A 13,087-nucleotide genomic window follows, 5' to 3' on the forward strand; every position below is an offset into this window, starting at 1 on the left:
CATTAGAAGGTATATTGTATTGGTGGTCCTGTCTTCAAGTCAAAAGTCACAGGTCAATATGTAAGTTTTCCGTCACTTTCTTGTGCCTCTATAACTTTAGAGCCCTTTTATATTGAAACACTCTCATCAGACAGTATGTTGTTGACCACATTGGAGGTTGTATCTTCAAGGTTATGGTCATGAGTGAGAAATGTATTTTTTTCCATCTTGAAGCTTGTTATTTTTGTTCTGTGCCACATTGGGCTTCCCCTGTTCAGGGTCAAGGCCAACATTTTAGATTTTTGTAGCATTTTCCCTTCCATGTAATGATGTTTTAACTATGTAAGGTAGATGAATGAAAAAGTTTTGTACGCTTGTATATCATCACTAGAAGTTGTGTTGCATTCACATTTAAGGTAATATCTTCAATGTTAAGGTCACAGGTTTATATATTGTGTTTGCTTTTGTTTCTGATTAAAAGCTGTTTGATGATTATGGCAATATATGCTTATGTTTATTTGACGGTATTTCATATGTCACAGTCAATATTTTATCTTCGGAATTTAGATTATCGATGAATTGTTTTCATCTTTACTGCCCATTTCCTCTAACGCTCTTTCAGACAGACATGAAACTAGTTACTGCCAGCATATGCCCATTAACTCTACAGCCCTGTTAAAATGGTCACAGCCAGATTTCATTGTGTACTTTTGGTGACCTTGCCACAGTAGGTGGGGGACAAATGCATTAAATTTGCTCTTTTTTTAATGTGTAGATTCATTATAACCAAATCATGTTCATTTGAACTGCTGTATATCCAAATGCTTGTAATGCTTGTTATGTCCCTTGATGAGTTCACATAAAAAGGATAGTCATGCTTACAACAGTGTAAGATAGTAATTTCATCGTTGCTTTAAATGGAACAGGAGGTAATATGTTATCCTTCCATATGTTGTCAAAACACAGTCATTTAGTAATTAAATGATTTTGGTTATGTTATCAACCTGATATTGATAATACAAACTGAGGTAATTCAGTTAGCCTAGGAGGACTTCATTGAGGTAATTCAATTAGCCTAAGAAGACTTTGTTGAGGTAATTCAATTAGGCTAGGAGGACCTCACTGAGGTAATTCAATTAGCCTAGGAGGACTTTGTTGAGGTAATTCAATTAGGCTAGGAGGACTTTGCTGAAATATGTTTCCATGTTACATAAACTTGTATGTTAGAATTTCATGGAATTAAAATGTTGGTCATATACCATTGATACAGATGAATCACACTGGTGATTTACTATGTATATGCTCGAAATGTTAATGGTAGTTGATTTTGCACTGACTCAAGCTGACAAAGGAATTGCATCACAATCTAGAATTTTATGTGATAAGGCTAATGCTTGTAAAAAAAAATATTCTAACTTATCTAATAGCTGAACCAATCCTGTTTCAAATATTGAGTTGGAGTAATGAGAGGGGACTACATTTGACCAGAAGTCAATGAAATGCTTTTTACTTTTAGGGTTCCTTACCAGCTGGTTCTAATACTGAAATTGCTGTTGTAAGTATTATTTGATTCAATACTTAAATATAGATAAAGTTTGTAATTGGCTTGTTGATGTAAAGACGTAGTTGCTTGTCAGATTAAAATTTCAAACCTTTGATAATTTTTGTTAAATAGCTTAAATTGTCATTCCCATCCTGCAGTATTTTTAAATATCTTTTATAGAATAATTTTACATTATACACCTATAGGCTCCATTTAGTTTATTTTCATGCATGTTCTTTTTTCTTGTCCTTTTTGAAGATAAATGTGTGACAGCAAATATGTCATCCTTCATATTTGGTGGCATCAACTCCATATCAAGAGTTTTTGTAACTTCCCATGACTTTGAAAAACATGAGATGGCAAGTTCTGCGCAACCCTTGTTTCACTTTAGTTTTTGGAGCTTAAAAACTTGTGTTACTTCATACTGGTGGAATTTCTGTATAAACGTTTCCAGTATATTTTCTGTTAAAAGATGATATAAACATGTGAGAAGTCTTGCCAGTAGCTTCCTGGGGGTTAGTTGGTTCTTACTGTGGTTTTCTCAGGTTCTTCCTCCACCATTTATACTGGCCATCTTGTGCTGGTGTTAAAACACCAACATTACCATGTAAACATTGCTAACCAAAGATATATTGCATTTCTTGATGTATCTTTCTCCGACATTAATTGAGAACAAAAATAAACATTAAGACCTTACTCAATATTCAATAATCAGTTTAAAAGTAAGATCACACCCAAAGTCTTTTAGTGAAAAACGTAACTTTATTTTATTTCACAAACTTTGTTAATAATGCCCAAGTTGTTTTTCATCAGTTCCTTCTTTGTTACCTTTACGCATGTATTTAATATTTCTAAGATATGTTAGAATATTACGTCTTGCATGGAAGAAATATTTTAGTCTTAGTTTCATTTAAAATCTAAAGTACTGACTTAATAATTGGTAATATGCAGGCTGCCATACAAATGACCTTGTTATGAACATGCAATCACTTCATAATTATGTTAGAAATATAGGATTATGGGTGTTTACATTTCAGATTTCATTAAAAACTACAAACGGTTAAAATATTAAAAGATTTCTTCATTTAGTCTTGATAGTACTTCACTTTGCTTGAGAATTTCTTAAATGCAAGTTTGCTATAAATAAGTTTCAGCATGTTTCAGCTTCACAGACACAAATTTTTGCATCCTGGATGTTCTGTAGGTTTTTGCCGTAAATTTTATTATACGAGATAATAAGTTGAACTGAAATTCTATTGTGATCCAGGAAACTTCAAATCAGTCAGTGAATACAGAGACAGATGTATCTGAAAAGGTACTATTGTAGTATTGAATGATTATCTTTTCTGTTTGATGAGCGATTCTGTATGTACCTTCCGCTGAAGGCAAGACTTTATTTTAGAGAAGCACTGACAGATCTCAGCCTCTGCAAAATTGATCATTGGAATAGAATTTAAGCTTTTGTATGAGATAGGGGCAAACAGGGTTTATCTTCTGTCTGTTCATCTGTCTTTATCAATATCTTATTTTATACTTTATAGCAAGGTTGACCAAAATGAATAGATTTACATATTCTTGCATCTCAAGGCTTTTAATGGGTGTATGTAAAGTTTAAAATGTAGATGCAGTTGATGTGGCAAATCTTTATGCAAACCTCCTCACAGTTTTCATGTAGTGTGAATAAACCTTACACACCATACATACTTGCTTATGAGTCCAACTGCAAACTGCACAGACCCAGATCTGCCATCGCATAATGCATCAGCAGATCTGGATCTGTGCAATCTGTTAAGAGTAATCAGCAGAACAAACAACACAGATTCCGATCTGCAGGTGCATTATGCCATGGCACATAAGGATCTTTGTTGTTTGCTGTTTGTCTGACTTACAAGTGAGTATATATGGTACATCCTGATCATGACATACATGTGCATATGTTTTCATCATGATGTGATTAGTCTTTCTAGAGTAAAGTCCCCTTTCAGTAAAGTGCCATGGACAAGAGAGTTTTATTACATATACAGCTTGTCTTATGGGGAAGGTCATACAGTATCTACCTCAGTGTGTGCTTTTAGTTTTACATGTTTGTTTAGCTCATTGCACTGCACTCAGACTTTGCAGTTTTCAGTTCACAATCTAATAGTGTTTAATGTTTACCTTTGACTAAAAGTCCTACTGAACCTTTAAAGTACTTCCCCATTGTTAAGCAAGGTGGGAAGCTTGACGTAGGAATCACATTGTGTATGTGTGCGCATGTGCATGTGTGCATGCTTGTGTGACAGCCTGTCTATATGTGTATACATCTGTTTGTACATTCATCATTGATTAAACTCATTGTTAAAGAATTTTTACTTTATTTTCCTTTCAGTACAACTTCATCCAATCCTCTTTCAATTTAAAATGTAGATATGTTGTGGATTCAACATAGAAGGCATGGCCAGCTTGTTTTTTTGAGTGGCTAGCTTCATGTTCTGGGACTCTTTCTTGGTTATTACCATTTAGAATTGTTCAGATCTTTTACAATCTGGACGTATGTTAGGTTTTTGTCATAAATTTTATTATGTGAGATAATTGCCTCATTCCCTTCTTCCCCCAACTGTAATGTCTTCCAGTCTTGGTCCAATTCAAAGGAGGATGATATTCTGATAGTAAGAAGTGGACTAAGGTATTAGACTGGGTGGATGTTTTTTTTTATAGTTTCCAGTTACTGATTGGAGGAATAATATCCTTGGACTGGAGACTAGTGCCAGAAAAATTAAAGTAGTGCAATAACAGCGGGCTAGTTCCCTTGCCCCAGTATATTTCATCATCAGATCATATTTAAACAAGAATGGTTTATCCAATTATTTACATGTACCTTTATGAGAGAAAAAGTGTTGAGCTGAAATAAAATAACTTGAGAAATTGTTAAAGTTAAGAGGAATACAAACATATAATGTGTTGCTGTCTGTTACCTCTTATTTCATAATCTGTAAAAGAATATCCAATCTAACCCGTATTAAATGTTGTGAGTGTGGGACAAACATTGTATGTTTTTGTTCATGGTGACTTTCATCCTTGTTGGGTCAGTATTGAGTAGTTTTTAGTGTTTCATTGCTGGGGCAGACCCAGGATTTTTTATCTGGGGGAGTTCAGTTTTGACAAGAGGTGGTTTGCTTGGCTAAAAATAGCCAACTTTCTGTTTTTGCAGTGACAAAATGTTACATTTTTTATGGAACATGACGTTCAGCTAAACCTCTTGAAACCTTTGTGGATGTAACAATGTGACTAGTGTTTTCTACTAATGATGTGGCTTTTATCACTAACTCCTAACCTCTTACAGATGAAAGCTAAACTGGAGGAGAAGGAAAAGCAACTTGAGAAAGAAATTAGTAATAATAAAGCTCTTAGTCAAAAACTGGTAAGTTTTTAAATGAGGTCACCATAATTAAGTTGTTGTATTTGGATTCAGAGGATAGCTTTAGAAAACTTGAAATTTTTTACCTGTATTTTATTTGTTTTAATTGAAAAAGTAATGACATATTAGGACCTGATCACAGTATAATTTGATGACATTACATGTAATTTGATGACATTACACACATAATTTGATGACATTACACACATTAAACAAGAAGACTACTTGATTGTCAGACATCTTATGATCAGAAATATAGTCAGATTAATTACAGTCACAGAATATTGGTTTTCTTATTTAGACCTTGAAGCAATTTTCCCTAGATTAGTTGAAGTCTAAAAATGGTGAATTTGAATTTCCAACTCATGAAAAAAGCTTTGACAAATAAAGAAAAACTGTTCATTTTTAAATCCTTTTGAATGCACCATTGATAAGTCATCCATTAACTTATCTATACCACCATGTCGGCTAATTCTGTACGTCGGGTAATTCTGCGCAACAATACGTCATTTCTGTAAACATTGAATCACATGTTATTTTTGTTCAAAAATCTATTTTGTATTAAGAATGATCAACTTAAATTAAGGAAAGTGATATTCATAAAGTGTGCAAAAATATCCCGCATTTTGACTCGAAATGCATATGAAAATGTGATTTCTAAATGTCTTCATGAAGACCCACTCCATGATCTTCTTGAACCGGTAACCCAGAAAATCCAATTTACTATGTATCTTTTAGAATCATACAAATAAATACATTATATAAAAGATGGAAATGTATACCTTGAAACAATACTGCATTTTAATCCAAGTTTCCAATTTTGCAAGAAGTTGTCCCACACATACAGAATCATCTGCTATCCAACGTGTCAGCTTGCCACTAGAACATAAATTCTCAAGAAATTCCCCAGCGTCTAGTCTGTTTCTAAATTCTTAAGAAATTTGTCCCCATCATCAAGACAAACGCATCCTATTCATTCATGTTTCTCTTCCATAATAGCTTATTTTTTTATAAAATGTTGAACTAACTTTTTTACAAGATCGGTTTAGTTTGCTTAATATCTCTTGCCATTTATTGGCATTTTTACGTTGAATTTTGTAAAACTAGCTATAAACCTGACCTAATTACTCAACTGAACTTCTGACAGAAACAATCCAAAATAATGTATTTGATTTCTGTAGCTCGATGGATGAACATTACATCTTTTCAAAGCTGTGTCCAGAATAGGCTGACATAACACGAGTCAGGAAAACACGGGGGTGGTATCCCCAGTGTCCAAAATTAATGTTATTTTTAACAAAATATTCTGGTGACTATTGCCTCTTTTCAAATGGTAAGCATTGCTGTATTTTATTTTCATCAATCGGTCGAATTCAGTATGTGTTTTGCTTTAACATTGGAGACAGAAACCTTAAGTTTGCAGAAATGCCCAACATTGTACGGTCAAGAAACATACCATATACAGAATACTATTTTTACAAAAGTTACAAGTTAGATTTTATTACTTATTCATATTTGATAAATTTGATTCAGGTATAGGACTAATGTGTATTTACTAAAGAAGTTGCCATCAGTTTCAAATGTCAGACTAGATATGTGGACCTCCTTGGAAAAACGGTTAATAGTTCAGGATGAAATTCCAAAGTGTCTTCTAGCAGATTAAACTAACTCAGACACTGTTTAATAAAATTAATTGGCTGCCAGAATATAGAAAATATTTATGGATATTGCAGTTGCATAGATATCCAAAACAAAGAAAATGAGGGGGAAGCTTGCATCTCTTATAATAATTGAAAATTTATATATTAATTTTTTTAATAAAATTTTTAATATTTTTTGCCTCTGTAACATTATATATGAATATTAAACTGACACGGGTAACAAAAATTTTACTTTGTTCAATTTCTATCCATAAATTTGAATCAGAATCATGTTAAAATTTAAGCATGGTGGTAATAGTGAAACCTGTATTGACCATATAATTTTGTTTGATACTGAGATATTGATCCGAGTGCTATTATAAATATTTTACTACTACTTTATTAATGTAGGCCCAATTAGGTATAATGGTGAGTATGCTAACACTGTATCAATGTTTATTGTGGTGTCCTTTTGACAAGAATGCCTCCCATTGGATCACAAATTACCATATATACTAGTGTATCAGTCTATGCTTTTGACAGGTTTATAAAGACTCTTAGCTAGTTTTTGAGCTGAGACTGGAGTTATCTTTTATGTTTGCAGCTTTATTCATACTTTTAGAAAACTTTTATTCTTTGTTTTTTTTTTTTTTTGTGATTTTTGTTGAGCCCATTCTTGTCTGGATGCTCAATTTGGGTGTCTAAGTAAAATTCTTGTTTACATACTATTTTGGCACAAGTCCCTTGCTTACAAAAAAATACACACCAGTGTTTCAAATCGTGAATGATCTGGTCCATGTTGATTTTTAGTCACGACTTTTGTTTTGGATTAGAATTTTTCATGTTTATTTTGTCATAATGCAGGGAAATGTAAACTATTGTTAAATAGTGAAATGTGAAGAATTACCTATTCAAAATGCAAGCAATCGTAACTAATGTTCAGAGATTTAGATTTTGAGGAAAAAGCTTCAAGACATAATTGTTATCTGAAATATTAGCAGATGTAAGAGACAAAATATCCATTTAGTAAATGTCCATTTTAGCCATAAATAATGGAAGGCTTCAAATAGAAGATAACTCTAGTCATGTTGAAATCATTAACTGTAAAATCTGATTTCACCTTGCAGGAACTGACTACTGCTGATTCAAAACAAAGACAGAAATTTTAACAGTATGGTGCTTTAAACAGTTGTTAGATGCAACACTAGTATTTGTGGTATCTGATAATGCACTGTATATTCACATGTAACTGTATTCATTCCCATGTAAGACAAAGCACTTGAAAGTATGACGACCTGGCAAAAAATTCCCTAACTTTTTCCTCTTATATTGTCCAGCTTACTTTATGAAAATAAATGGAAAAACAAGCTTGTGATGGTTCACTATTGATTGAAGAGTATAAAATAGTATTAAACAGTATTCCAAACAATAAAACTCCATGGCCTTTTTTATGACTTGCAAGCTTGATAAGATGTTTGAAAGAAAATATTTTATTGAAGCATTCACTTTTAGTTTTCAGAAAGGCATACTTCCTCTCATTTGCAAACTCTTTTTTTAATATCTCTGAAATCTCAATAGGACAAGATTTAGCTGATCCTTCTAAATGGAGGCCGATAAACTATATGAATATGGATGTACAGTATTGCCAGCAAAACTTCTCATCAGATTCATTCATGACAGTGAAACTGGTGTAATGACAAACTGAAAAACTATTAGAATTTTCTTGGATATTATTGAACCAGCAGAGAATTCTTATTCCCTGGGTCTTCTTTCACTGGATGATTCAGAAAAAGCTTTGATTGTGTAGATTATTGCTTTTTGTATAAAAGAAATGGATTTTCTTAATTTGTTTCAAATTTCATAATTCAGTTTGTATCTTTTCCTTAGTTGCCAAAAGCTTCACATAAAAAAAAGACATTTCAGCTTTTTTCCAATGCACTTGGCATAAGACAGGGCTGCCTATCCTCTCTTTATATATTACAGTGTATATAGTGCATTTCTGATTCTTTATATAATAGTAAATTGATCCAGGAAAGACTCCATGGAATAATGAAATAATTACAAATAACAACTTTATTTCTGAATATCTTGCAAAAGGTGGAAAAGGGTATCAGATTTATAGCTGATATTTACCTTTTCTAAAGAAAAAAGATTGTTAGATTTCAGTGAGGTATGTAATTTTTACCATGTAAATGTATCCATGTTTCAAAAGTAGTTCACATGTTCTAAACGACTTAGCATTCTAAAAAATGAGCCTTGGGTAAATCCAGTTGAACAGAAATATTTAATTGATAAAATTATTTAAAACAGAGTATGTACATTTATATACATGTAAAGTTGACCAATCCAAGACCAAACCAAAACCTTCTAATTAAGCTTGAGATGATGTGTTTCCAAATTAGTTTTTAATTGCAACAAATACATGAGAACCCAGTCCAATGCACAAGAGATGCAGAATTGAGAAGTTTAATCTTACTTATATTATAGCAGCCAATAATTTGTATATGTTTCATTTATTTCATGAATGCACAATTTTTAAATGGAGAACAGAATGATTATCTCAGTGAAAAACAGTTGGCTTCAGTGTAAATATAGACCATGGATTGTTTGGGTTTTTTTGTGTGGAGTTAGTGCAAATAATAGAGAGTTGATAAATTGTATCTTAATATCTGCTGAGCATATAAATTCATGAAAAAGATCCACATCATTTCTAGTCTTTATCTCAATTTTAGCAGATCATTTGAAGTTGAAGAATTAAAAGTTTAAAACAAAATATTTTAGGTAAAGTGGAAAAGAACTGTGGAGCCTTTTGCTATGTCCTAGTCCATTGCGCAAAGATGCAAATATTTAATCAGTCCTCTTTCATAATGATTCCAAATTGTAAATGCATCCCATATGGCCATATCTCTCCCTCCTCTTTCCCAAGTCTGAAACCTGTCAGATATCCTATAGTTCATGTTATCTTTTTTAATGTGGGTTGTTGTTTTGTTTGGTAAACATAAATTCTGTTGTATGGTTTTTGTATCTTCCTCGAAGGAAAAGAAAGAAAACAAAATTGTTCTAAATCTAAACAAATTATTTGCACTTCTGTCATATCACGTATAGAATATTTGGGATATGTGCCATCTCCCACAATGGCTTCAAGATTAATCTTTCAGTCAACCTCTGTCAAAAAATCATAGTCGCTGAAGAGGGGTTATAACACTATGGTGGGTATTTATGCATATCTGTACACAGTCTAATTATTCAGTTCTTCAGTGCCATTTTGTATTCATGTTTTGATATATTGTTTATGCACTGGAACACTGCACTTCTAAAAACAGCTGACAGATTAATGCCCATGATAATGGAAATATCATTTCACAGTGTATCAAGCAGATCCCTTCACAGCGGCCTCTTCCCACTCACCATTTGCAGACTTTGGTCTTTTAGGATGTAGGTCATCATGGATTTGCAGCAATCTTTAAAATGATGAAACCAACTCAGAATTGATGGTTATGAAGAAGTACATCCATATACTTCATCCAAGCCTACCTTGATAGCAGTCAGCGAGTAACTACACTATTAAGAGTACAGATTTTACAGTATGCTTGTTGCTCATTGTCCAGTGTTTTTAGGTCACTGTCATTTACCTATTACATCAGGCACATGCATCTGTATATTGCACATGTAGCTGTAGATTATTTTATAGAATGTTATTTTGTCAGTTGATTGGCATTACATTTATTGACAGGTTTAAAGAAACAAAAATGTTAAAATATTCAGAACTTTTCAAATAACCCTCTTATAATTGGGAAATTTGCATTGAGAAATTGGTCTCTTAAGATGAGTGGTCTCATAGCAGTGGTCTTTCAGGATTGGTTGTTCTGTACAAAATAGTAATTTTTACTTCTGAATTTCAGTAATACTTCTTCCTATTTATTTTGAACATTAAAAATTAATGAAACTGTTGTTGCATGCAAAGTACTACCAGCTGTGAGTCGGTCAATGTCTTTTAATGTCTATTGTATGCATACATACTAAATAGAATACAGACATTTTATTCCTATTTTCCCAGTAGTTAAGCCAACCATCCTCTACCAATGCCGAAAAGGGAGGACTATTAACATTGGGTGAATGTATCATATGTTCTTGGTATATACAACATGTACATATTTAAACTTTTATTTTTATAATCTTTAATTCAGATTTCATGAAATGTTCTATCTGTGCTTTAAAATCTTAAATATATTAATGGATTTGTATCATTTTCAAAGGTTGAAATTTGATTGTTTGCTAATGTTTGAGTGTGATCATCTTTGCACTGACAGTAAGTCAAGAACATGCTTGCCTAATCCCTCTTAGATGACCAGCGTACTATGTTGTGATAATACATGGATATATAATACAACTTTTGCATATGTAGTAGCATTGTGGGCCTTGATTTACTGGTAATTCAGTTTTCCTTGCCTCATACATTAGAATCATTAGATCTATTAGATTTCTTAAAATCTTTTAAAACAAAATGTTATTTCAGAACTCTATTAAATAAATGTATAATCTGCATGGAATTTTCCTTCAAGAAATGTTCACTATTTTAATCCAAGTGGGAATAATATGAAAGGAAGCTTTTATGCAAAAAATTAAAAGGAATAAACCAGCTTGAAACTTGTTTATTTTTTAACCAGTGAGCGAAATAGACAAATTAATGAAAATGCAGACATTGCAGTTTTAATTAAAAACACAAGTATACATTTGGTGATATTTGTTAAATAAATGAACTATATTTTCATCATCAATTTGATAAATCCATAAATTGCAGTATTTTAATGGCCTCAGTGCAAATGTTTAGTATCAAGAAAATATAGATCTCCCTAAAATTAATATAATTTGTTGGGGGAAGAAGTGGCCAACCTCGGGTATCAATGTGGTCAAGAATTAATGCATCTGCTGGTAGCTGTGTATTTGTATATTACTTTTTGTCCTCTCTAATCCTTGTTCACTGTATTTGTACTCAGAATTATCATTGAATCTGTAGATAACGCTGTTTCCGAAGAAAATAATTTGCAAAAGAACAGAATGTAATGAAAGGCATAGAGTGCAGGGAACATTTATTTCTTATTTTTATATAGGAGGAGGGCTTTACGGTTTTGGTTTGCATGAAACAAATTTCAGGTTGCTTTACAGCAATTGAACTTGCATGTGCTTAAAGCAATCTGTGCGTTATATATGCAAGGAGATAGACATGAATTTGGTGAGCAGTTAGCGAGACCCTTTGTATCACTTGTGTAGTAGCAGCATGTTTGTAATGAAATGTGTTGAGATTCTGTCTCGTGGCAACATGCTTGCCATCAAATGTATTAAGATTTATTTTTTCAGTTTATTTGATGGCATATAACTTACAATACAAAGAAATTGTGCTCTATGGAAATATTAATTTATTATAAGATAATTGACACTTGAGTTTTCAGCATTTTTTCATGAACACTTAAATACATTTTAAATGGGAGATTTAAATGGGAGTTGTTGAATCTCGTGTTGGCACCATATACATTGTAATCTTGTTTAGTGCACCTTGATATACAATAAACCCTAGTTTATCTTACGCTTGTTTGCATAGGTTATCACTTGTCCAAAACCAAACAAATGTATATCATCATTCAAACCTTGCTATCTAATTGCTGTGCTCTGAGTATATTGAAGGAGTTAACATATTAGCAGAGACATGTAAAATATAATACCGGAGATAGGAAACTCGCTTTTAGATCTATCTTGTTCAGCAAGCACAAAACCAAGGAAAGGTGATATTTAATTTCCCACCTGAAAAAATGTACAAGATTTACAAAATGTAAAATGTTTAGTATATTTACCCAGCATTTTTTGAGCTTCTAGGAAGACCTGCTTAAAAGCAGTCCATTCTTTTGTTTCAATATTTAAAATAATAGTTAAATTTTTAGGATCAATTTTGCTTTGTAAATAAACATTTGTCAGAGTTGAAAATACTTAACATATACCAGTGTACTCACTTATAATATGAGCCCAACTGCAAACTGTACAGACCCAGATCTGTTGTCGCATAATGCACCAGCATATCTGGTCCTGTGCACTTTGTTAAGAGTAGTCGGTAGAACATACAGCACAGAACCTAATCTATGTGCAATTTGACTTGACTGATAAGCAAGTCTGTATGGTATTCCCAACTCAAATCCAAGAGCTTCCAGAAGTGTATAAATGCCAATCTTCCATCATGTATGTCAACAATTACTAAAAGTAGACAATCCTTTGCTTAACTAAAACATCAGTTTTCTGTTCATAATCTCAGATATGAATATTTGTATGTGAAGCAATGAAGGCATATGTACTTTTCTTCCCCCTTTGGAATTGTTTGAAACCAAACCATAAAATTATATGTGCAAGAAATCAATTGTAGAATAGAATTGCATTAGCCACAGAGGATGACGCAAATTAGCTACATCACAGAGTCCTCAATTTTGATGCATTTAAGCATTTACTTTCACCCTTTCAGTAAATTACTCATTTCATTGTGAT

General features: G+C 32.5%; 1 protein-coding gene across 5 annotated transcripts in view; it reads left to right on the plus strand.

Moving 5' to 3' along the window:
- Positions 1-13,087, plus strand: part of LOC149804621 (uncharacterized) — an 81,280-nt gene that overhangs the window by 62,154 nt on the left and 6,039 nt on the right. For 2 of the 5 annotated variants that reach the window (XM_089942491.1, XM_089942520.1), the window contains 3 exons: positions 1,496-1,534; positions 4,845-4,922; positions 6,971-6,988. In XM_089942491.1, coding sequence (XP_089798617.1) covers positions 1,496-1,534; positions 4,845-4,922; positions 6,971-6,988 — 135 coding nt within the window. Of the gene's footprint in view, positions 1-1,495; positions 1,535-2,789; positions 2,838-4,844; positions 4,923-6,970; positions 6,989-13,087 lie in introns of all 5 variants that reach the window. The other 3 variants (XM_089942508.1, XM_089942499.1, XM_089942513.1) reach the window with 3 other exon arrangements.

This window comes from Sinohyriopsis cumingii, chromosome 2 (genome assembly GCF_028554795.1).
Source record: "Sinohyriopsis cumingii isolate HCF-2022 chromosome 2, ASM2855479v2, whole genome shotgun sequence".
NCBI classification, from domain to species: domain Eukaryota; kingdom Metazoa; phylum Mollusca; class Bivalvia; order Unionida; family Unionidae; genus Sinohyriopsis; species Sinohyriopsis cumingii.